This window comes from Magnolia sinica, chromosome 4 (assembly GCF_029962835.1).
Source record: "Magnolia sinica isolate HGM2019 chromosome 4, MsV1, whole genome shotgun sequence".
Classification (NCBI taxonomy): Eukaryota; Viridiplantae; Streptophyta; class Magnoliopsida; order Magnoliales; family Magnoliaceae; genus Magnolia; species Magnolia sinica.
This window is the reverse complement of record NC_080576.1, coordinates 91,637,876-91,660,289: the sequence shown is the minus strand read 5'-3', so window position 1 is coordinate 91,660,289 and position 22,414 is coordinate 91,637,876. Positions and strand designations below refer to the sequence as shown.

The 22,414-nt window shown below is 40.1% G+C and overlaps 2 protein-coding genes across 2 annotated transcripts in view; both read right to left on the bottom strand.

Moving 5' to 3' along the window:
• LOC131243375 (uncharacterized) overlaps positions 1–22,414 on the bottom strand; it is a 67,466-nt gene that overhangs the window by 8,610 nt on the left and 36,442 nt on the right. The window contains exons 6-7 of the mRNA XM_058242697.1: positions 18,958–19,044; positions 4,123–4,251 (exon numbers count right to left, since the gene is read on the bottom strand). Coding sequence (XP_058098680.1) covers positions 4,123–4,251; positions 18,958–19,044 — 216 coding nt within the window. The remainder of the gene's footprint in view (positions 1–4,122; positions 4,252–18,957; positions 19,045–22,414) is intronic.
• LOC131243376 (uncharacterized) lies at positions 9,374–10,197 on the bottom strand. The gene is made up of 2 exons (XM_058242699.1): positions 9,720–10,197; positions 9,374–9,426 (listed from the first exon to the last, which is right to left on the bottom strand). The coding sequence occupies exons 1-2, from the start codon at positions 10,195–10,197 to the stop codon at positions 9,389–9,391; spliced, it is 516 nt and encodes a 171-aa protein (XP_058098682.1). The 3' UTR covers positions 9,374–9,388.

Below are 22,414 nucleotides of genomic sequence, written 5' to 3'. Positions count from 1 at the left end.
ATCAAATTGCTGGGCAAAACCCTTTTCAACATGTTGAACCTTATATTTAGTGATGAAGCCTGCCTAGATTATGTTTGAGGGTGAACACCAATTTACGAACAACAATGTGTTTTCCTTCAAGTAACTCACCTAGATCGCATATTCCCTATTTCTCAAGGACAACCATTTCCTCCATCAAAGCACCTTTGCAACTAGCCATCTAAAAATTTAGAAGGAACAGAAACATAGAATATAAAGGAATCGAACAACTGAAGAGAAGGAAAAGTAGAATGATAGGTGCAAAATTGCTGAAAGGTACACAAACTTTTTGCCTTTCAGAGGGAAGTTAGATAGTCTGAAGGAGATGGCATAGGATTTAGGTCGGAGGATCAGCAGTGGTCCAGCATCTCTAAGGGTTGCTCCTTTTGTTTCCAAGTGTACGCCTTTAGTGGCTTGTCCACCGACTGAGAAATGACTTCAGCAGGACCCATAGGGTGCACCATGAAAGGAAGAGGTAATGCATCACCACTAGATAAGTCTAGTTGCCTGCATAGAGAAGGAGCATTCATAAAGAATGCAACATCCTCTGAGATTGTACCTTGTCCTAGTCACAGGACAATAACATTTATGTCACTTCTGTGTGTTAGCATATCCCAAGATACATCTTACAAATCGAGGACCCAACTTATCACTGGATGACCCTAATACTTGGAAAAAAAAAAACACATCCCTAAATCTTTGGAGGGACAATAAACAACTCAAAATCGAATTGTAGGAAGTTGAGAGAATGACTATGTCTAAGTATTGGGGATTGCATCCTATTGATCATGTAGGTGGCAGTGGGAACTGCCTCATCCCAATAGACCTTTGGAATGTTCATCCCATTAAAATAGACCTAGTTACCTCCAAAAGGTGGCGGTTTTTCTATTTTGTGATACTGGTCTGTTGAGGAGTATACGGACACAATATTTTGAATTCTATGCCACGATCACACAGATAACATTGAAAACCATGAACTTTGGATTATCCAATTGATGCACTCTTATTTTAATATCAAAATGAGTTAGAATCATTTTGTGGAAAACCTTCACAGTAGATGATACTTCACTTCTACTTATCATAAAAACACATGACTACATCACTTATGTCAAGAGAAGGGTTTTTTATCCAGAACATAAAAACCCATTTTCTGCACTGATATACCACATCCCTCTACACATCCACACTGTCTATCATTGTAGGCCAAAACCACAAGAATAACTCCTCAAAGAGGCGGAGGATGAAACGCAAGGTCTCCCTGGGTGAACAGAGAGTGGATTAGTAGGTCACTCGCACGCACATGAAACAACTGGATTCTAAACTTGGTGGTTGCTTTCTCTTACAAAACTTAGATAAGTGAAAGTTCATTTGGGCTGTGCAGAGTTCAAACCAATGACCTCCTGCTTAGGACATGATAATCCTAACCAGTTTATGGAACTGGAATTCTCATGATTTGCTTATTAAAGTGTTGATGATTGACTACCTGACATCAACCCAACTCCTTCAACCATGCTGGGATCCGGGTTGGCATGACACCACCAGACTCCTTAACAGCCACTAATTCTGAACTTAAGTTTTAGCAGAAAATGAAGGCAACAATGTTCCCAAATAAATAAATAAATAAATTGATGTCTCCTCTAAAAAAACAACAGTCCAAAAAGGCCAAAAGGATACATTTGATGAGTGTATCATACTTTAAAAAAGAAAAACAAGATGGCAACTAATAAGAAACAAAAAAAGAAATATTGAATAGATATAGCTTATCAATGTAGCGATGATTAAGCCAAGTAGGAAGAAAAGGGGGCAAGAAGACAAAATATACAAAAGCAGACCAGCTTTGCAAAGAATCTACAGGCCAAATTAAAAATAAAATCGAAAATAACAAAACAAGCCCCAACTGCAATTTTTTAGGAAACATGATGAACTTTCACTTAAACAAACGAGGATTTAAAAAAAGATCTTGCAAAAAGAAACTAAGGCTATTAGTGGCCCGGAAAAAAATAAAAAAGAGCTAAGAAAAAGCAACTAGCGAGCTTCAATACCACCTAGATGGGAACAAAACTTCTCTTTATCATTCATCATTATCATAGCCATGTCCTAGCCATAGTGTCGTTTCAACAATCCCATTTTGCCAAAACATCCTTTGGCCAGTCTTCAGTAGAGTTTTTCAGTCACTATCAGTGTTTTTTGTATAGTTATCATGTAATGTATCACACCCTTCAGATATGGAAACATATCGGTTATCCCATGGGATATATCAGTTGTATCGTTGTTGTCAGGAAACATTGGGAAATTGGTCGAATTTTTCAATGAAACTTAAGGGATTGTTAAAAAAGACATCAATACACAGGAAAAAAAACCCATAAAAAAACAAGTGCATATAATATGTTCTCCTTGTATAGGGTCCTAATCTACATGTTGTCCGACTAAACCGATGCAAGTACATTCAAAATCAATTCATATAATTTACAGATCTAAGAAGACATGTATGGAAACACAAACAATACATTCAAAAGCAAAAGAATAAGTAGAAAACTAGAAATATACCTCTGAATGATGTGTGTGGCTGTGGCTTAGACTCACATAGAGTTGGGCATATATTAGGAGTAGAATTTTGAAAAGAAAAAAAAAAACTTTGAAATGGACTTTGGATCGAAAACAGATCCAAACCGGCTTGGATCTTGCTTCCAACTCGAAATTTATGTTTTTTCTTCGAACGGATTCAAGAGGAAGGGTCAAAATTCATAATAGATCTAATTAGAAGTGGAGAGGAATCAAGAAACGGAGATTTAAAATGGGTTTCTTCAAAAGTTCTAAAGAAAGCCTTGGACTTCCCACATTTCTATGTGATATTGGTTGATATTGACCAATATCGTCGATATTGAGAATTTATAAAAGGGACTGGTCACGATATCTGCGATTTTATGCAATAAATTGTGATAGCTATGTGATGCGAAGAATTTCAGATACTACCTTGGGGTTTCATATCACCAGGATATATCGGCCAATATCATCAATTCTGAAAACAATGGTGACTATCAACAAAAAATCAGAATAGAAAACCTAATACAAACTTGGGAAGAGTGCCTTTGATTCCCTTAGATTTATGGAAAGGAACAAAAAAGGAAAAATATATCATCATTTATCATCATTATAATCTTGTACTAACTATTGGGGGCTCACTTTAAGAAACTTGCTTTTACCAATCATTCCTATCTACATCCCTATCATCGGTAACTGCAACTTTTGGGTTTTAGTTAAAAGATTTGAAACAGGAATTCTCATGATTGCTTGACAAAAGTTTGCAACTGCTGCCTACCTGACAACAACCCTTCTCCTTTTCCAGGGATTGGGACCATTGATATGTCGCTACGAGGAAAAGAAGAAAGAATACAAATACAAATAATCATATGTTAAATTTGACCGCTCAAGAGATGCTTCATACTTCATAGATTTTTACAGAAGTTCAATCCACATATAGGCATTTTGACATATAGTAACAGAGAGTTTATACAGTACGTGCCTTTTCATTTTGTAGAGGAGACCGTTCTGAGAAAATATGCAAGCATCAGTTTATATAGTGATTGTTCTCAGAAAGTATTCAAGTATAAAGAATAAAGAATTCAAATGATTAAGTCCATCTTATTTCCTCTAAGCTCTTCAATATCCCAAGGAAAACGGTTTTTATGAGCATCTCTAGTGCCATGAAAACAAAATGATCATAAATCATAAAATGGAAAAAAAAAAAAAGAAAAAAAAGAAAAAAGAAAAAAGAAAAGAAACTTTACTTGAATGGGAACACACAAATAAAAAGAGTTACAGGACTAACATCCCCGGTACTAGTAAGACTCAAGTACTCCATAAAAGATCCAAAAGAATGGCAATAAAAGAACTCTACTGAAACGTAATGCATGCATGTATCATTGACTAGAGTTTAATTGAAGAGGAACAGGATAGTACGATATTATAAGAAATATGGTCTGGAAGGAATTTTGTGTAAATGATGTTAAATGCCAGTATGCTATGCAAGGCAATCTGAAGAACTATATGATAATAATGGCAGAATATGATTCCTTCAGTTCATAGACAATAGGAATCACATACCTCAATCAGACAACTTGAACTAAGACTAAAACGATGTCCAGTTGCCACCTCCTTGCTGTTGACTAAGATCAAACCCTTGCCAAGGTTCTTTAGATAGAAAGAACCATCTTCCTCCATCTTTATAATTGCCTAGCAAAATGAATGGATGTAATTTAATATTGCATCAAAGCAGAACTATATAAAGGAACCAAGTAGGTTAGAAGAATTATGATGCATCCAATAGATGCACAATATTTTGTAAACTTATCTATGCACATAGAAAAGAAAACAAACAATAATGTCACAAATGTATGTACAAATATATTAAAGGATGGCTACAAAGAGGAAATATCTATCTATGCAAATCAAGGTATTCCGTAACAGTAACGGGGGCCGTAATGGCCACCATTATTACCTTTACGATACGGTGTGTAACGGCTGTTATGGGGGGCCATAATGGGCCGTTACGGCCTCTTTTTTTATTGAAAAAAATCCAAAGAAACTTGTATTGGCCCTGTAACGGTCCATTATGGGGCCGTTACGGCCTTTATGAGGGGCGTAATGGGGGCTATAACGACCTTTATGGGCCATTTTATCCATAATGGCCGTTACAGCCTTTACGACCCCGTAACGTGTAATGGCTGCCACCATTACCTTCACGTAACAGCCTTTACAGCCCCGTAACGGCCTTTACAGCACACCATGATGCAAATCTGATTTTTATGGATCACGTTACCAATGGCTAGTAGATAGACAGATGACAAATTATTTACACTTCATGTAACCAGGTGTTGCCGGCCCCAACTAGTTGGGATAAGGCTTAGATGATGATGATAATAATGATGTGACCATGTGTTGCAATGGTTCAACAATCGCCACATACCAATCAAACCGAAGGAGAAATTTTATAGGATGGCTATAAGACCAACTATGCTTTAGGGGACAATGTTGGGCAGTTAAGGGGAAAAAAATTGTTCATAGGATAATCATAGCTGAAATGAGGAAGTTGAGATGGACGAGTGGCAAGATGATGTGGGCACATGACCATGACCTACTTGGACAACTTGGATTGCGCCACCCATGATTGGGGCCTTTGAACAACATGTAGATAGAGTGAGGTCAAGTGGGTTTTCCTTTTTATTAATTTTGGAGTTTGGAGGTGTCTTTGTAATTTCCTTCTCATATTGGTTAGCTGTTAGTTGCTAGTTACGGAGTTATAAAGTTTGTTAAAGCTAGTATTGGGTTGTTGGGGTTAGTTGTGATTAACAACTAATCATTGTGATTAGGTAGTTTTTTTTTTAGTTTTTTTTAATTTTTATTTTAAATATGACGTCAGGGTGTCCCTGCCTCATTTTGAGGCGAGACTATTCCCTGCGGATACACGTAATTACCCACAAACCACGTGCATCAGGTTATCCCGGGGAGGGGATTCGAACTCTCACCCATTTTTTTAATATAACGTTAGGGTGTCCCCGCCCCATTTTGAGGCGAGACTATTCCCTGCAGATGCACGTAATTACCCACAAACCACGTGCATCAGGTTATCCTGGCGAAGGGATTCGAACTCTCGCCCATTCGTCGAAGCCTCGTGATTAGGGAGTGTTAATAATGATTGTGGAGAGTTTGTTGTACATTCAGGGTTTTTATAGGAGATCTATAAATACCTTATAATGGGCATTGTGAGCTAGCGTTGGGTTTTGTAATAGAAATCAAGAGATAGTTTAGAAAAAAAGGGTTTGCTTTTGTGTGCATGAGTGTGTTTGGATACCATTCCATTTCCCCCATATCCCCAATTCTTCCCTTCTTCCTTGTTTAAGGAACCCATTGAAGCAACATCCGAGTTACACTAGTGGTATCAAAGTGGAAATTTGGTAAAATTACATGTTTAGTTCTCAAAGGAGAGTGGAATAAGCTTCGTAGAAGTGTTGTTGGCAACGTAGAGAGTGCTTTTGTGTGGTGTAGCATTGTCTGGTACATGTGGGCGAGATTGTGAAGTATTCCGTGATTAGGTTATCCACAAACCACGTGCATCAGGTTATCCCGGCGAAGGGATTCGAACTCGCGCCCATTCGCCGAAGCCTCGTGATTCGGGAGTGTTAATAATGATTGTGGAGAGTTTGTTGTACATTCGGGGTTTTTATAGTGTCAGATTTGCTCAATGACCCTCAATCGAGTGATCCTTTTCTTATATAGAAATCATTTTCCCTACTTACAATATATCCCTTAATTACAGCATAACAACAGCATCTATATCCCCTAATTACAGCCCTTAATTACAGCATAACAGCAACATCTATATCCCCTAATTACAGCATAATATCTCCTAATTACAACAGCATCTATATCCCCTAATTACAGCATCAATATCCCCTAATTACAGCCCTTACTTACAGCATAACAGCAGCATCTATATCCCCTAATTACAGCCCTTAATTACAGCATAACAGCAACATCTATATCCCCTAATTACAGCCCTTAATTATAGCAATATATGGTACAACAATATATGGTAGGTTTGTTGTCTATCCTACTAACATCTCCCTTCAAATTGATGTTGGTCGATCAAGAAGCATCAATTTGCCAACAAGAAATTGATGACGTAGTTGTGTCATAGCTTTGGTGAAGACATCCGCTATCTAAAGGTCACTTGAGACATGTGGAAGAGAGATAACCCGAGTATCAACAGCTTCCCGAATAGAATGACAGTCCACCTCGATATGTTTGGTACGCTCGCGATAGACGGGATTGGTAGCGATCTGAATAGCACTCGTATTATTAGCATGAAGAGGAGTGGGAGTAGACTGAGGAAAACCTATTTCAGCAAGTAAGCCACGGAGCCACATAATCTCCGAGCAGGCTGCTGACATGGCACGGTACTCGGACTCGGTCGAAAATTTGGAAACACGATCCTGTTTCTTACTCTTCCAAGAGATAAGTGAATCACCAAGAAACATACACTACCCGGTGACAGACCGGCGAGTATCAGGACACCCTGCCCAATCAGCATCACTAAAAGCCACAAGGCGAAGAGGAGTACCAGTAGAAAAGAACAAGCCACGGTGAGAGGAACCCCGGAGATAATCAAATAATTTGGCAGACTGCGGCAAGATGAAGGTAGCGAGGAGATTGCAGAAATTGACTGACTTGCTGGACAGCAAAGGAGATGTCAGGCCGTGTAATAGTGAGATAATTGAGACTACCAACTAACTGTCGAAAAACCATGGGATCACGAAAGAGATCCTCCTCCTCACGCAATACTTGACATTCACTTCCAAAGGGGTATCCACTGAAGAGGAGTCCTGCCAACCAGACAAGGAAATCAAGTCCTCCGTGTATTTATGCTGATGCAGGAAAACCCCAGAGGAATCGGACTGAACCTCCAAATCGAGGAAATACCGGAGAGGACCAAGATCCTTTATATGGAATGAATCATGAAGATGTTGCTTGAGTTGATCAATGAGGGCAGAATCAGTCCCAGTGATGACAATGTCGTCGACATAAACTAGAAGAAGAACGATACCAACAGAAGTCGTTCGAAGAAACAACGAAGAATCATACTGGCTTTAGATGAAAGAAAATCGAAGTAAGGTAGCCCGGAACTTATCAAACCAAGCCTGGGGAGCCTGTTTCAAACCATACAGAGAGCGCTTCAACTTACACACATTCGACGTTGATGACAAGCAGAAGCCAGGAGGAGGTGTCATGTAAACATCTTCCTGTAAATCACCGTAAAGAAATGCGTTCTTCACATCCATCTGGCAAAGGGACCATCCCTGAGAGGCTGCGATGGCAATAATAGTACGCATAGTTGTCATTTTAGCAACATGAGCAAAGGTCTCCTCATAGTCAACCCCATACTCCTAGCGGTTACCAAGGGCAACCAAACAAGCCTTATAACGGTCCACAGACCCATCAGGCCGAAGTTTCACAGAAAAAATCTACTTACACCCAATTAGCTTGACATGAGAAGGACAAGGGACCATGTCCCAAGTCTGATTTTCTTGAAGAGCTTGAAGTTCTTTTTGCATAGCCTTTCTCCAACACTTATGTTTATCAGCTTGTGAGTAGGAATTAGGAATCGACACAGTTGATAAGGTAGCCGTGAAGGAGGTATGAGGGAAACCATACCTATCCGGTTGATGAGAAGTACGGCCAGATCGTCGAGGAGGGTGCAAAACGGGATCAGGTTGCAGATCAGACTCAGGAAGGGGTAGAGTTGGTCGATGGCGTTCATACACAAAACCAGGCTTGAAGCGTTAAGGAGGGCACATCAAATCATCAAAGTGAGGAAGAACAGAAACTGCAGGAGATGATGTAATAGTACTAGAAAAGAAATATTGATGCTCAAAGAAAACGACATTACAAGATATATGAAATTTATTGGAAGAAGCACCATAGCACACAAATCCTTTTTGAGATAAGTTATATCCCATAAAAGACACATTTCACAGATTGCGCAGAGAGTTTGTGACGTTGATGCGGAGGTAGATGCACAAAACAGACACAGCCAAAAGTGTGTAAGTCAAGAAAGCTAGGGTGCTGTTTATGCAGACGATAGAATGGAGAGTCGAAATTTAGCACTTTAGAAGGCAACCTATTAATCAAGTATACTGCTGTAGCTAAAGCTTCAACCCAAAATTTAAGAGGAACAGAAGATGCAAGTAACAAGGTCCTATCAACATCTAACAAATGTCGATTTTTGCGCTCAGCCACACCATTCTGTTGAGGCGTATAAGGACACGAGCGGTGAGAAACAATTCCTTTGTGACGAAGAAACTCAAGAAATTCATGAGACATATATTCTCCACCAGAATCAGATCATAAAGTCTTAATGCTAGTGGTAAATTGATTCTCAACATATGCTAGAAACGATTTAAAAACAGCAAAGACTTCAGACTTATAGCGCAGAAAATATACCCAAGTATGCCGACTATGGTCATCTATGAATGTCACAAAATATTTATAATGAGCATGAGAAATGACAGGAGTAATGTCCCATACATCACTATGAACAAGGTCAAAGCAATTCTTTGCCCTACTCCTGGAAGAAGGGAAGGGAAGAATCTTACTTTTTCCGATTTTACACGTAGAACAATCAAAAGACAAAGCATGAGGCAAAGAAGAATCTTTTTTTCCCAACGAACCAGAATTCAGCAAATGAGATAAAACAACATTGTTTGGATGGTCTAAACGTTTGTGCCATACTTCACAATTATTGGAGACAGTAGTACAAGCCAAAGAAATGATACTAGGAATGGAAAAGTATCATGGAAACAGTCTCCCAACTTTAGGCCCCTTTGCTATTGTCCTCCCCGACACCGGATCCTGCACATGACAACCATCACGAGAAAACTGAACATTGTAATTATCATCCACTAATTGTCCAACCAAGATAAGACTCGTAGAAAGCCCATGTGATACAAAAATATTAGTAAGTGATGGTGCAATATCACCAACCCTAGTAATCAGTAAATGATGGCCATTAGCAACTTGAATATTAGAAGAACCAGTGTACTTACGAACATTGCTAAGCATATTAGGAGAACTGGTCATGTGATTGGATGCAGCGGAGTCAACAAGCCAAGATTGAGAGGGTATGGTACGTATAGTACCCTTACCTTGCAGCCCTAAAGCGGAAAATGTCGATACAATCATTTGCTGCACCATTTCTGGTGTAAGGGCAGGTGTAGCAGTAGTGGAAGATGACACTGGAGCGAGATTTTGAGTGTTGGTTACCCCATCCGAAGTGTGGCCAGTAGCAGTAGCATGATAAGCATTCACGGGTCGGTTTTGAGGACGTGTTGGGCATTCTTTGATGATGTGCCCCTTCTGTTTACAGTAGTTGCAGAACTTTTTAGCACAATGGGCAGCAATATGCCCATAATCTTTGCAACTGTAGCACTGAACTGTACGCATGTCTCGAACCCTCCCTTTGCCTTGAGCAGCGTATGCGACAGTATTCTCTTGTGGAAGCAAAGATTGAGTAAGAAGACGTTCCTCTCGAAGAAGTGCTCCAAAACACACGTCAAGAGATGGTAAAGGATCCCTGTGCATTAGGTTGGAGCGAATAGACTCAAATTCTGGCCTTAGTTTCATTAAAAACTAGTCTCTTTTGCTAACTTCATGGACTGCTTGAACAGCAGAGAGGGACTCGGCCGACACGTCAGCATACACAATGTCGGAAAACTCAGCCCAAAGATTCTGAAAACCACAGAAATATTCCTGAACAGAGAGTGTACCTTGGGAATAGGCAGCAAGATCAGTTTCCAACTGAAATCGCCGGGCGGAATGATCGTGATGATAGACCTTTTTCAAGTACTCCCACATCGATTTAGCCGTCTTGTGCGGCCTTAAATTGAGTATAAGCAGTGGATCAATAGACCCAAGAATCCAAGTCATCACGCGAGCATCTTTCACCTTCCATTGAACCAACGTCGTAGGATCGGTAAGCACTGAATCACTCCCATCAACATGACCCCACAACTCCTTTCCCATGACAAAAAGTTGAAACTGAAACTCCCAGGCAGCATAATTCTTCCCTGTAAACCGAGTTTGAAAGACTTCTGAGTTGGAGTTGTTAGCCATAACTAGAATCTCTCGAAATGCACCCAAAACCAGAGCCTAGAACCACGAAGATTGGACCAAAGACAAGATTGCAGAGAGTGGCTCTGATACCATGTCAAATTTGCTCAATGACCCTCAATCGAGTGGTCCTTTTCTTATATAGAAATCATTTTCCCTACTTACAATATATCCCTTAATTACAGCATAACAGCAGCATCTATATCCCCTAATTACAGCCCTTAATTACAGCATAACAGCAGCATCTATATCCCCTAATTACAGCCCTTAATTACAGCATAACAACAGCATCTATATCCCCTAATTACAGCATAATATCTCCTAATTACAGTAGCATCTATATTCCCTAATTACAGCATCAATATCCCCTAATTACAGCCTTTAATTACAGCATAACAACAGCATCTATATCCCCTAATTACAGCCCTTAATTACAGCAATATATGGTACAACAATATATGGTAGGTTTGTTGTCTATCCTACTAACATATAGGAGATCTATAAATACCTTATAATAGGCATTGTGAGCTAGCGCTGGGTTTTGTAATAGAAATCAAGAGATAGTTTAGAAAAAAAGGGTTTGCTTTTGTGTGCATGAGTGTGTTTGGATACCATTCCATTTCCCTCATATCCCCAATTCTTCCCTTCTCCCTTGTTTAAGGAACCCATTGAAGCAACATCCGAGTTACACTAGTGGTATCAAAGTGGAAATTTGGTAAAATTACATATTTAGTTCTCAAAGGAGAGTGGAATAAGCTTCGTAGAAGTGTTGTTGGCAACGTAGAGAGTGCTTTTGTGTGGTGTAGCATTGTCTGGTACATGTGGGCGAGATTGTGAAGTATTCCATGATCTGCACAAGTCATTCACATGTTTGGCTCCAGTGCCCACAATGCAAGGAGGGCGTTTGTGCAACAGACCGTATGGCAGCACCCATCATTGAGACTGTAAAATATCTCATGATTTTGCAAGGGTTCTTGTGTAATTTGGGTCCTTAAAAGGGGGGGGGGGGGGTGGGGTGCGGACCTTTGGTTGTTTGTGGATGCAAGAGAAGCGTAAGCATTTGCGTGATTTTGTGTCTTCGAATACATGAGTTGAAGATTGCAGTGTATGTCGAGTTTTGACAATGTTTCTTGTGATGTTGCCTCATGGGTGGGGTGGGCGCATTGCACCACAAGAGCTCCTCATAAACCCTCATGATGAAGATATTAAGCGTCTATGACAACAACTTGAAGAGTTAATGCGATGTCATGGGCACAGTTTGATGCAGGACAATTAACCACTTGCTCTAAAAGCTCGAACTGTTAGAGCATGGTGAATTAATCCCTTTACCTCATAGCCCAGGCCCTACATCTCATGAGTTAGGACCTCAGCCGAACCCCTCTCGTGGGCCCCAAATCACATGGGTACCGCCTCACACGGGCCACCCACCTCGACTATGTCCCCGCATCCCACAGGCTACCCCACTCGAGCCCGGTGTGAAATGCGCATTAATCACCCCTGGTGAGGATTCTCGAACACGAGATCTCCCCCGTGGACCTTGCCCACCCCGAGTATGCCCCTGCATCCCGCAGGCGACCCCACTCGAGCCCGGTGTGAAAATGCCCCTGCATTACAGTTCACCATCATTTTGCAAAAGCATGGTTCTACCGACACCACTTCTACAATACGAGGAATGATATAATTAGACATGAAAACATTCAATGAACTTAAAGAGTAGTAAAAATAGGTGATAAGATGAAGGAAAGTAGACTTAGATGGTTTAGCCATGTCCAACAAAGACCAAGGACTGCATTAGTTAGAAGTGTGTTTGTCCAAGTTGAAGGCTCTAAAAGGGCAAGGGGAAAGCCCAAAAGGACATGGGTGTAGGTAGTACGAAAAGATTTGATTACCTACGGTTTAACTAAGGATACAACCCTTGATAAGGTGGAATGGCCGAACAGGATTTGTGTAGCCAACCTCAAATAGTTGGGAGAAGGCTTAGATGATGATGCATGGTAATGCTTCAGTGGAACAATATAACTAGTAAAAAAGAATAGTGCATTAAAACCGGATAAGGCATTAGCAAGGGTTCTCCCCCATGTTGTAGCTGTGTAATATGCCTATGCATGTTCATTTGTGGAGATCCTTTTGCTTGTGTAGCCGGCTGAAACCAATCTAAGCAGACTGTCAAGGACTTGCCAATTCATTAGCCCACTTGCCTATATGACAATCGTGCAACAACACAACACTGTTCAGTCTTAGCCACTTGCAATTCTAAATACTAGGAAACAAAAACTAGTTAGGGTGTTAGATAGCACAACAAAACACAAGAGAGTGGATGGGAAAGCTTGTATAACATCAAGGAAGAGAAGATTACAAGAGAACATAAAAGAGTGGAATAAGAAAGCTTATATTGCATTTGAGGAGAGAAGATTACAACTTTGTGGGGTAGTGCCAATTACCAAATGAAGACTCCCCCATATATAGGCCTATAAAATCTCTAGAAGCATATATCAATTGCTAGGATGGTCCAATGATAATCCTCTAGAAAGCTTTTAGACTAATTTATACAAGCCTAGCCATAAGACTCTCCCAAAAACCTCTAGAATGTTTTGAAGATAGCGTATTCTAGATGTCTCTACCATGGTGTGCCGTAACCCATTATGAGGCTATAAAGGCCGTTACGTAAAGGTAATAGTGGCAACTGTTACACGTTATGAGGTCGTAATGGCTGTTAAAGCCCCCATAATTTATAGACAGATGGAAGACCTTGGGGGCTTCTTGCAAACAATTGCCAGCAGAAAAAGAACAGGTAAAAATGTGTCTAAACTCTATGGAAACTGGAGTAGCATTTGGACTCACCAGTGCTGATATCAGAACCTTCCGCGACTTGGCTACGAAAGCGCACGCTCTAGAATTGATGACTCGAAAAATGCCGGCATTCAATTATGAAATGATCAGAAGAGGGTCCCAGAAGTTGATCACAAATGTGGTTGAGCGTGAAAAGAGAAGCCAGGACACGAGAGAAATGAAAGGCAAAAGGACAAAAAGGAAGGAAGAGTCGAATCGCCCTAAAGGAAGGTTTTACAACAAAAAACCCCGATCATTGAATTCTCATGAGGGTTTTGCATTTGAAAGAGAGGACGTACTCCCTATGATGAATCAGTTATTAAAAGCCGAAAAAATTGAATCGCCTTTGTCGAAACGTTCCGAAGAAGCGTCTAAAACAAAAGAAAGAGACTTCTGTCACTATCATCGCATAACAGGGCATCCGACGAAAAACTGCTATACATTGAAATGTATTATACAAAGGATGATAAACAGGGGTGAGTTAATAGTCGGGAAAGAGAAAGAAAGAGACAAAAGAGTGACAGCAAACGTGCTTACCTTACGAGAAGATCATCATGGAAGGATAAGGGTGGATAATCAGAAAACAATGGGGAAAGTTGCGGTAACTACCTTGCGATCAGGGAAAAAGATGGCCAGTCCGCCAAATTCGAGAAGTGAAAAACTAAAAATAGAAGCAGCCAAAAACCACGCCAACAAAGATAGCAGTGGCAAAAAAGAAAAGGGAAAGGTGAAAGGGATAGTGACTTATGACATTATAAGCCACTTGAAAGGCATTCCAGCTCGATTGAGTGTCTATGATGCTCTGAAGTTGTCGAAAGACTCCCGACAAAGCCTAATTAAAGCCTTATCTGACGAAGGTATGAGGGGGGTGTTGATGACGGAGATGGAGAATGAGAAACGAGAAGACTGTATGCCAGTTATGTCCTTCTCTGATGAAGACCTGGTTTGTGAGGGGGAACATAATAGGCTGCTGATGATAATGGGCTATATTCGTGGTAAACGAGTAAAGCTAATAATGCTCGATAACGGGTCTGTTGTAAACCTATTGCCATTAACAATGTTGAATGAATTATGCTATCAACGCTCGAACCTACGCCCTAGTGGAATGATGATACAGGGCTTCAATCAAGACAGACGGTGTGCACTTAGAAAGATCACAATAACGCTGGAGATAGGAGAATTGACTACAAACATTGTCTGCCACGTTATAAATGCGGTAACTACATATAATCTTCTTTTGGGAAGACTGTGGATGCATTAGTATAGCATCATACCTTCTACCCTGTACCAGTGTTTCAAATGCTGCAAAGATGGGGTACAACACAAAGTATTAGCTGATGCAAGACCATACATAGAGGCCGAGGCTTTTTTCGCAGACGCAAGTTATTATGATGCATTCGCTAGCGAGGAAGGAAAGAAGAATGATAAGAACAAGGCTCCAGAAAATGCCTGCATGGAAGTAATAAAAGAAAAGGAAGCGAAGTTGTCCGTAACAAAAAAGGCAAAAAAGAAATTCTATTTTGTCCTGAAACATCTGCAACAACCAAGACAACCGCTGTTAACATTACTATCGCCAGAGCAATTGGAAATTCTACAGTCAAATTACACAGTACCGCTTCCATATGCTGAAAGGAGTAAGCCATTTCCCCTCGTTTCAAGAAGGTTTTATGTTAAGTCTAGTGCAAGATATCCGAAGCCCATTGAATTCTATGCTCCCTCAGAAATGAAGAAAGACGAAGCGGTTGACAGTGGTGTGGGAAATGGAAGATTGGTACCCAAAGAGCTGGAAAGATATAGCTTGGCGAGTCAAAAAATCATGAAGAAAATGGGCTTCGACCACGAAGAACCCGTTGGCCTAAATTATGGAAAAGGAATTCAGATTCCAATAGGGGTGAATCAAAAGAAGCGAGAAAATTTTCGAGGACTGGGGGCAGAATCTTCAGTGAATATGGTAACAGCTAGCCAGATAAAAGAAACGGACCTTAATATAATTAGCAAACCTGAGATAGCCCCAAAGCAGATGGAGGACCATCAAATCGTTCACATAACACTCAACATGTTTGTGCATCATGTCTTGAAATACATTTTGCATTGCCCTTTGATACGTCGCTCCTGCGTTCTTGAGATTGAATGACATAACCTTATAACAATATATCCCCAATGGCGTTCTAAACGCCGTCGCCTCCTCATCTTCAGGTGTCATTGTACTTGATTATAACCGGCGTAGCCGTCCATGAAGGATATGACTACATATTGCATAGTACTGTCTACCAACATTTCGGTTATCAGCAGTGGAAAATCATCTTTTGTACATGCTTCATTCAAATCTCTGAAGTCGATGCAAACCCTGATCTGCCCATTCTTCTTCTTTACTGGGACTACATTTGATATCTACTTGGGATATTTAACTTCTTTGATGAATCCGACCTTTATTACTTTACTTATTTCTTCTTCTATCTTGAGGACCAAATCTGAGTGAAACCGTCGTTACGTTTGCTTGATGGGCCTTTTGTCATTAGAGAAATTTAACCAATACATCGCCACTGTCGGCTCTAGGCCTGGCATTTCCGCGTACGTCCAAGCAAAGACATCTTTATTTTCCTTTAGGAGACTAACATATTGATTAGCTTCTTCCTCTGATAAACTGACACTTATGAACGTATTCTGCGGTTCTTCCTCCGTTCCCAAATTTATCTCTTTCATATCGTAAAGGTAACGGTGATGGTTGTTACAGCCATTGTTATTGTTATAGAGACCTTGGTCTCTACACATTAAACAAGCCTCGTATGTACAAGACGTCCCAAAAATGGTTGTGTCCATAAGTGGCTCTCCAAGCCTATGACAATTCATCCCAACTTGATCGATTGAAGCCCCATCGATCCACCGTTGACAAACCCAAGGATCTGGTCTTCAAATTCCCATAGAGTATTAGCTTGCTCCCAGCTAGCTTCACTCTCAGGTAGTCCATTCTCATTAAGTACTCTTTATATTTTTGTACTCTTTAAGTATTCTTATCGTGTGGTCAAACATCGCATGTTCTACCTCCTTATCGAAGGTGGTAAACACAGTCGACAGTTCCTGCTCGCATTGCACAGGGTCTTCCACATCCTCATAATATGCTTCAACACAACGGCAAGGTAGATTAGTTGTATCTTCAACCAAGTGGAAAGCTGAAGTTGGTAGGACACCTTACCTACCTTCCAGCGATAGGAAAAGGTCCTTCACAACGTCTAACTCCTTGTGCACCTTCCTGAACTCCGTAAATTAATGTGATATCACCCTAACCATCGCCTTATCCCCTTCTTTGTACTCGACAGACCAACTCTCCATGTCCTTACACTTCTTGATGTGTTTAGTTGCTTTCTCTGCGTCTTGGTGATGTTGGTCCTCTCTTACCAATCCTTCACAAAGTAATACATCATTGGGCTCTTCCCCATGTAGCAAATTATTATGGTGTATGGAGCGGTTGTTTTCCCATTGCTAGCTCGAAGAGGCTATGCCTGCACGACTCCATTGCCAGTTGTAGCAACTATGCCACATCCAGAAGTTGGACTTGGACCTAGTCCTTCTAGTTGACGCTAATGAAATGTTGTAGATACTCTAACAATGCATTGATCATCTCAGTCTCACCATCCATCTGATGGTGGAAGTTCGTGGAGAAGAATAACCACGTCCCAAGCAATTTGAACACCTTCGTCCAAAACTGGCCCATGAACCTGGCGTCCCTATGATCTCCTTTACTATGCAGTCTGTTGGCGCCACAACGAATGTGGCACACTTAGAGAACCAGTCCACAACCACCATGAGAGACCCATGACCTCCCACCTTAGGCAATGCACTGATGAAGTCCATAGAGATGTTCATTGAAAGCCTCTCTAGTATAACTAGCGGCTTCAAGTCTGACAAGCATCCCTGCTTCTTGTGCTTGACCTTTGCTTATTGGCAACAAGGAAAGTTTGCACATCCTTCTACACAACCTCTCACGTTTAGCCAATAGCAGCTTTACTTCAAGGAGGACCAACATCCAATGTTGGCCAGGGTGACCCACCCATCTTGGGTCATAGCACTCCTTAAGCAGCTCTCTTCTAAGATCACCCCACATAGGTCGAGATCATCTCCTTTTGTGCCGAAGAAACCATCTTGCACCCAAAATCTCTGTCATCCCTTGGCTAACTCCTCCAAGCTCTTTGCCATGGCTTATGCACCAACCCTTCTTTGATGCGGTTGAGAATCCTACCTCTTCTAGTTCTACTGACAACAATACTTTTCTAACTCAGCGTGTCAACCACCTGGTTCATCCTACCATGACATTTCTCCAACAGCATATCAAACTCTCCCAAGATGTCCTGGTTCAATAGAGAACTTTGGTCATGAAGCACAAATTGGGTAAAAAGTTCATCCTGAAATGTCATGAATGTCTTTCATTCATTTATTTTATTTTATTATTTTTATAGGGGTATGAATGAATGTCTTTCATTTGTAGTAATTGAAATAAAAGACTAAACACCTTACCAAACCAATTATGTTTTTTGATGATTTAACTTTACTGAAGGGAGCCAGGGGCAACCCAAAAGAAAACAACACAGCCAAAAACAACAAAACAAAACAGAAGCCAACTACACAACCTGAGACACAAGCAAACCGAAGCAAAAGAAAGCAAAAACAGGAAAGCAAAACAACTATACGGCTCGAAACAGGGAAAACTCCCAAGACTGGAAACAACCAGCCCATCACAAGGCCAGGACAGAGGAGATAACACTAATATCCAAAAGAATTATATGATCCCAATCATCAACTTAAATACAATTTGCAAACTGCACCTAACAACTTCCACAGTTTCCTACGCAGCTAGCTGGACTAAAATGAATATCATTCATCCGAGCTTAAATGTACAAAACATGTCCCTTGAAAAGCTTGGAATACAAGGCTTATGGTAAATGTAAAGTCATATCAGATACTATTTATCAACGCTGAACAAAAGTATCATGTTGGAATCTGAAGGCATCCGACATGGGGCAGATCATCAGTTTGGAAGAACCCGTACAACATCATTTTACAGCTACTGAACCAGGAGTCTAAAATGTCCTTACTAAAAGAGTAATGAACCTATCCTAAACATAAAATAACAACAATATAAAACAAATTTTCTACAAGAGAATTCTTGATTCCTAGAAAAGCCTAAGGTCAATAACATAAATTAACTGGTCAGTAATACAAACAGTTTGCAGATTGGATTACTAGAAACAAATAAGGTTTCCATGCTCATTTACAGAAAAAATGATTTTCTTCACAATCAAAACCATAATGATCAAAATCTACTATTTTTGTGTGTGGGTGTAATTCCTTTCTATACAGTGCAATACGAAAAAGAATAGAAGTTATACACAACATCAGTTGACCAGTATTTGTTAAGAATCAAATTCATGGCTATAAAGGTTATATAACCTGTCTCCGAGATATTTTATTAGCACGCCCTTCTCTTCCCAAGTCAATGTCAACATTAACATCTTCTGTCGCTCTTCCAAGTGTCACCTGCAAGATCAAGAAAAGTTTCATCTCAATCCAGAAAATTTTTTAAAAAAAGGGTGCCTGTTTACTATAGGGGCTACTAGTTAATCAATCAAAATCTTCGAGTACTAAAATATATCCCCAGTGATTCTAATAATGACACAAATAGAAACTCCAAAAATCGCAGCCATTCACTTCCGTGAAAATTATTGATGCAAACTAACCCCACAGAACCAATGGCCTGCTTGTTGGAGCTCCTAATGGAAGGAGCGGAATCATTATTCCAAGTTGATTTGGGAAAAACTTATAGCCTGCCAAACATGGCATCTGCTATCCATGACTTTCCAAATGCAGCAACTTTTCAAAAAAATAGTCATCTCAAAATTTACTCTATGGAAACATGCTTCTGTGTACTTCCACGTGCACCACTTTGAGGTTATTTTAGATTTGGATTTGGATTAGCACAATTTGACAGTTATTGAGCGTGTTGGTAAAATGATATCGTAGCAATCAAGATGGTCTATCTTGCCTTTTAGGGATGTCCATAGTACCTATAGACTACAAACCCATGAAATGGAAAGCACTGCACAAAATTTTCCTACCATATTTTTAGGACTCATAGGTGAGCTTCAATGTAAAGGTTTGTAGGATAATATTGTGTGCGTCCATAACTTATGCCAGCAATAAAAGCAACGAATGCATACTGACGCCATGGTATCCCAAATCGGTTACGTATCGGCTGTAACGGCCGATACATAACGGTAACGGTGGGACCCGTTACGCGATACGGGGTCGAAACGGCCGTTACGGAATTCTGTGACCGTAACGGCCATTACGGGGCTGTTATGGGCCATAACGGCCGTTATGGACCCGTAACAGCTGTTACGGGCCCTGAAAAAAAAAAACAAAAAAACAAAAAACCAAAAAAAAAAAAAACTTACCTTTTTTTCCTTTCTTTTCTTCTTCTTCTCTTTCTTCTTCTTCTTCTTCTCGAGCAGCTGCGCCCTGCTGCGGCTTCTTCCTGTTCTTCTTCTTCTTCTTCTTCTCTCTCTCTCTCTCTCTCTCTCTCTCTCTCTCTCTCTCTCTCTCTCAATCTCTTCTTTCCCCCTTTCCCTCTTTTTTCCTTCTCTCTTCTTTCCCTCTTTTTTTCTTTTCGTTTCCCTCTCTCTCCATTTTTTTTATTTGCAGCAGCTAGCTGCTGACTGCTGTAGGTACGTGTCACGCAAAGACGAGCGCTGACACTCCTCGAGCTCCGAGTTGTACGAACGGTTCAAAGGAGATCAAAGTTATATGGGCTCCACAGTGATGTATTTATTACATCTGCATTGTTCATCTATTTTCAGAGATCATTTTAGAGCACCACCCAAAAAATGAATTATATCCAAAGATCATCTGGACCACACCAAAAATAGCAACAGAGATAATGATTTTCACGGTTAAATAATTCGTAGGGCGCACGGTAACGTTTATTTTCCATCCAATCTGATCAGACCCGAGTGAGCCCCACTATGATGTATATATTTTATCCATATCGTCCATCCATTTTGCCACGTCATTTTAGGTCAAGATTCAAAAAATTAGTAATATCCAAATCTCAGGTGGACCACACCATAGGAAATAGTGGTTCTAGAATGCTCACCATTAAAAATTTCTTAAAGTCCACTGTAATGTTTATTTTCAATCTAACCTGTTAATTGGGTCACATTGACGTGGATGAAGGGAAAACACACATGTCAGCTTGATCTAAAACTTTTCTAGCCCCCAATAAATTTTTAACGGTGAACGTTTAATTATTGTTGTTTTTTATGGTGCAATCCATCTGAGCTTTGGATGTGCCCCATTTTTGGGCTCATGCCCTAAAATTATTTGGCAAAATGGATGGACGGTGTGGATATAACACATTCATCACGGGTGGGGCCAAAAAACTTTGACACGTGTGTTGCACTTTACATCCGAGTCCCTCCTAATTCAAGCCTTAAAAAATTGTACATGAGACATATATTAACTTAAAATTTGACAATTAAATTATGGACTGCAATTGCTAACTCACAATGCCAAAATCAAATTATTTGAATAGTTTTAATTGTTAATTTGTGAACTTTTATTTTTTAAAATAGGGCCTTTTGATTTTATTTTTTTTATGATTCACTATCCAATAAATGTCCACCAATTTATAAGTGGGATAATGACAATAAATGGCATGAATTTGAGGCTGATTTGGAGAATAGATTGGTCCTCCAAGTCAGCCCCAAATTGGCAACGCCATCTACCTGAATTTAATTTCATTTTTTTAAAGAACTATTGGGAGAAATGATATCAAGTTGTTAAGTATATAAATTACATATTTAAAAAATTAAATATATGAATTTTGTAGTCAAATTCAAGTTACCTGGTTAAAAAATTAATCAGACAGTCCGATACAATTTCTCACCAAAGAGTGGACCGTTACACCACCATAAACATGTTCCAATTTATAAATGAATGCATATTTGGAATGCTTAAAATATTCCGGATTTAATTTATATTTTTTCATATTTTTTTGGCAAAAAAATAAAATTGCGCCGTTATGGGCCGTTACGCCCCCGTATCGCCATTACGCACTCGTATCCGTATCGGTTTCGGAGGGCACCGTTACGCCAACCGATACCGATACGGGACACCTTGACTAACGCAGGACCGATGCATGAATCAAACAACATGTGAGATCAAGTAGCAGAATTAAGACAATTAACAAAAAAAAAACACAAGCATTGCCATAATCATCACGAATCCCATGAAAACTAAAAAAACATTATGCGTGATCCTAGCCTAAGTTACCAACATCATTACACAAGATCATTAAATAAAACGAAACTATGATCTAATAGATGTAGGGACATCCAATTAGCATAGGATATAGTCTATTTCAAAGTAGAAGGCCTAATACAACCTAGGGTAAAACTTAGGATTTTGGTAATTTGGAAAAGTATGAAAATTAGGGATATTAGGTTTAGGGTTAGGATTTTGGGAATGGAAGAGAGGGGTTTTGATATAAGGATGATGGAAAGCCAAAAGTGGCAAGGCGAGGTCATAAGGCCAACCCGAAGGATTCACACGTGTGGCCGCACGGTTACACATGTGGCATGGGATGGATGGGTAATAGGTCGGTTAGGATTTGAGATTGTGGAAAGGTAAATGAAAGATGGGTTTATGAAAGAATGAAGGCTTAGGATGGGAGAATTGAAGAATTCGAAGAAAATACGTTGATGGAGGAGAAGAGAGAAGATGGTGTGGGGATAGAAGGAGACCTCCCACCTCCGTTGATGAATATTTGCCTTGCACCAATGTCCCTTCCAAATCGCATGAAAATATCTTCAAATCGCATAAAGATGGAAGAAAAAAGCAAGAGCTTCTC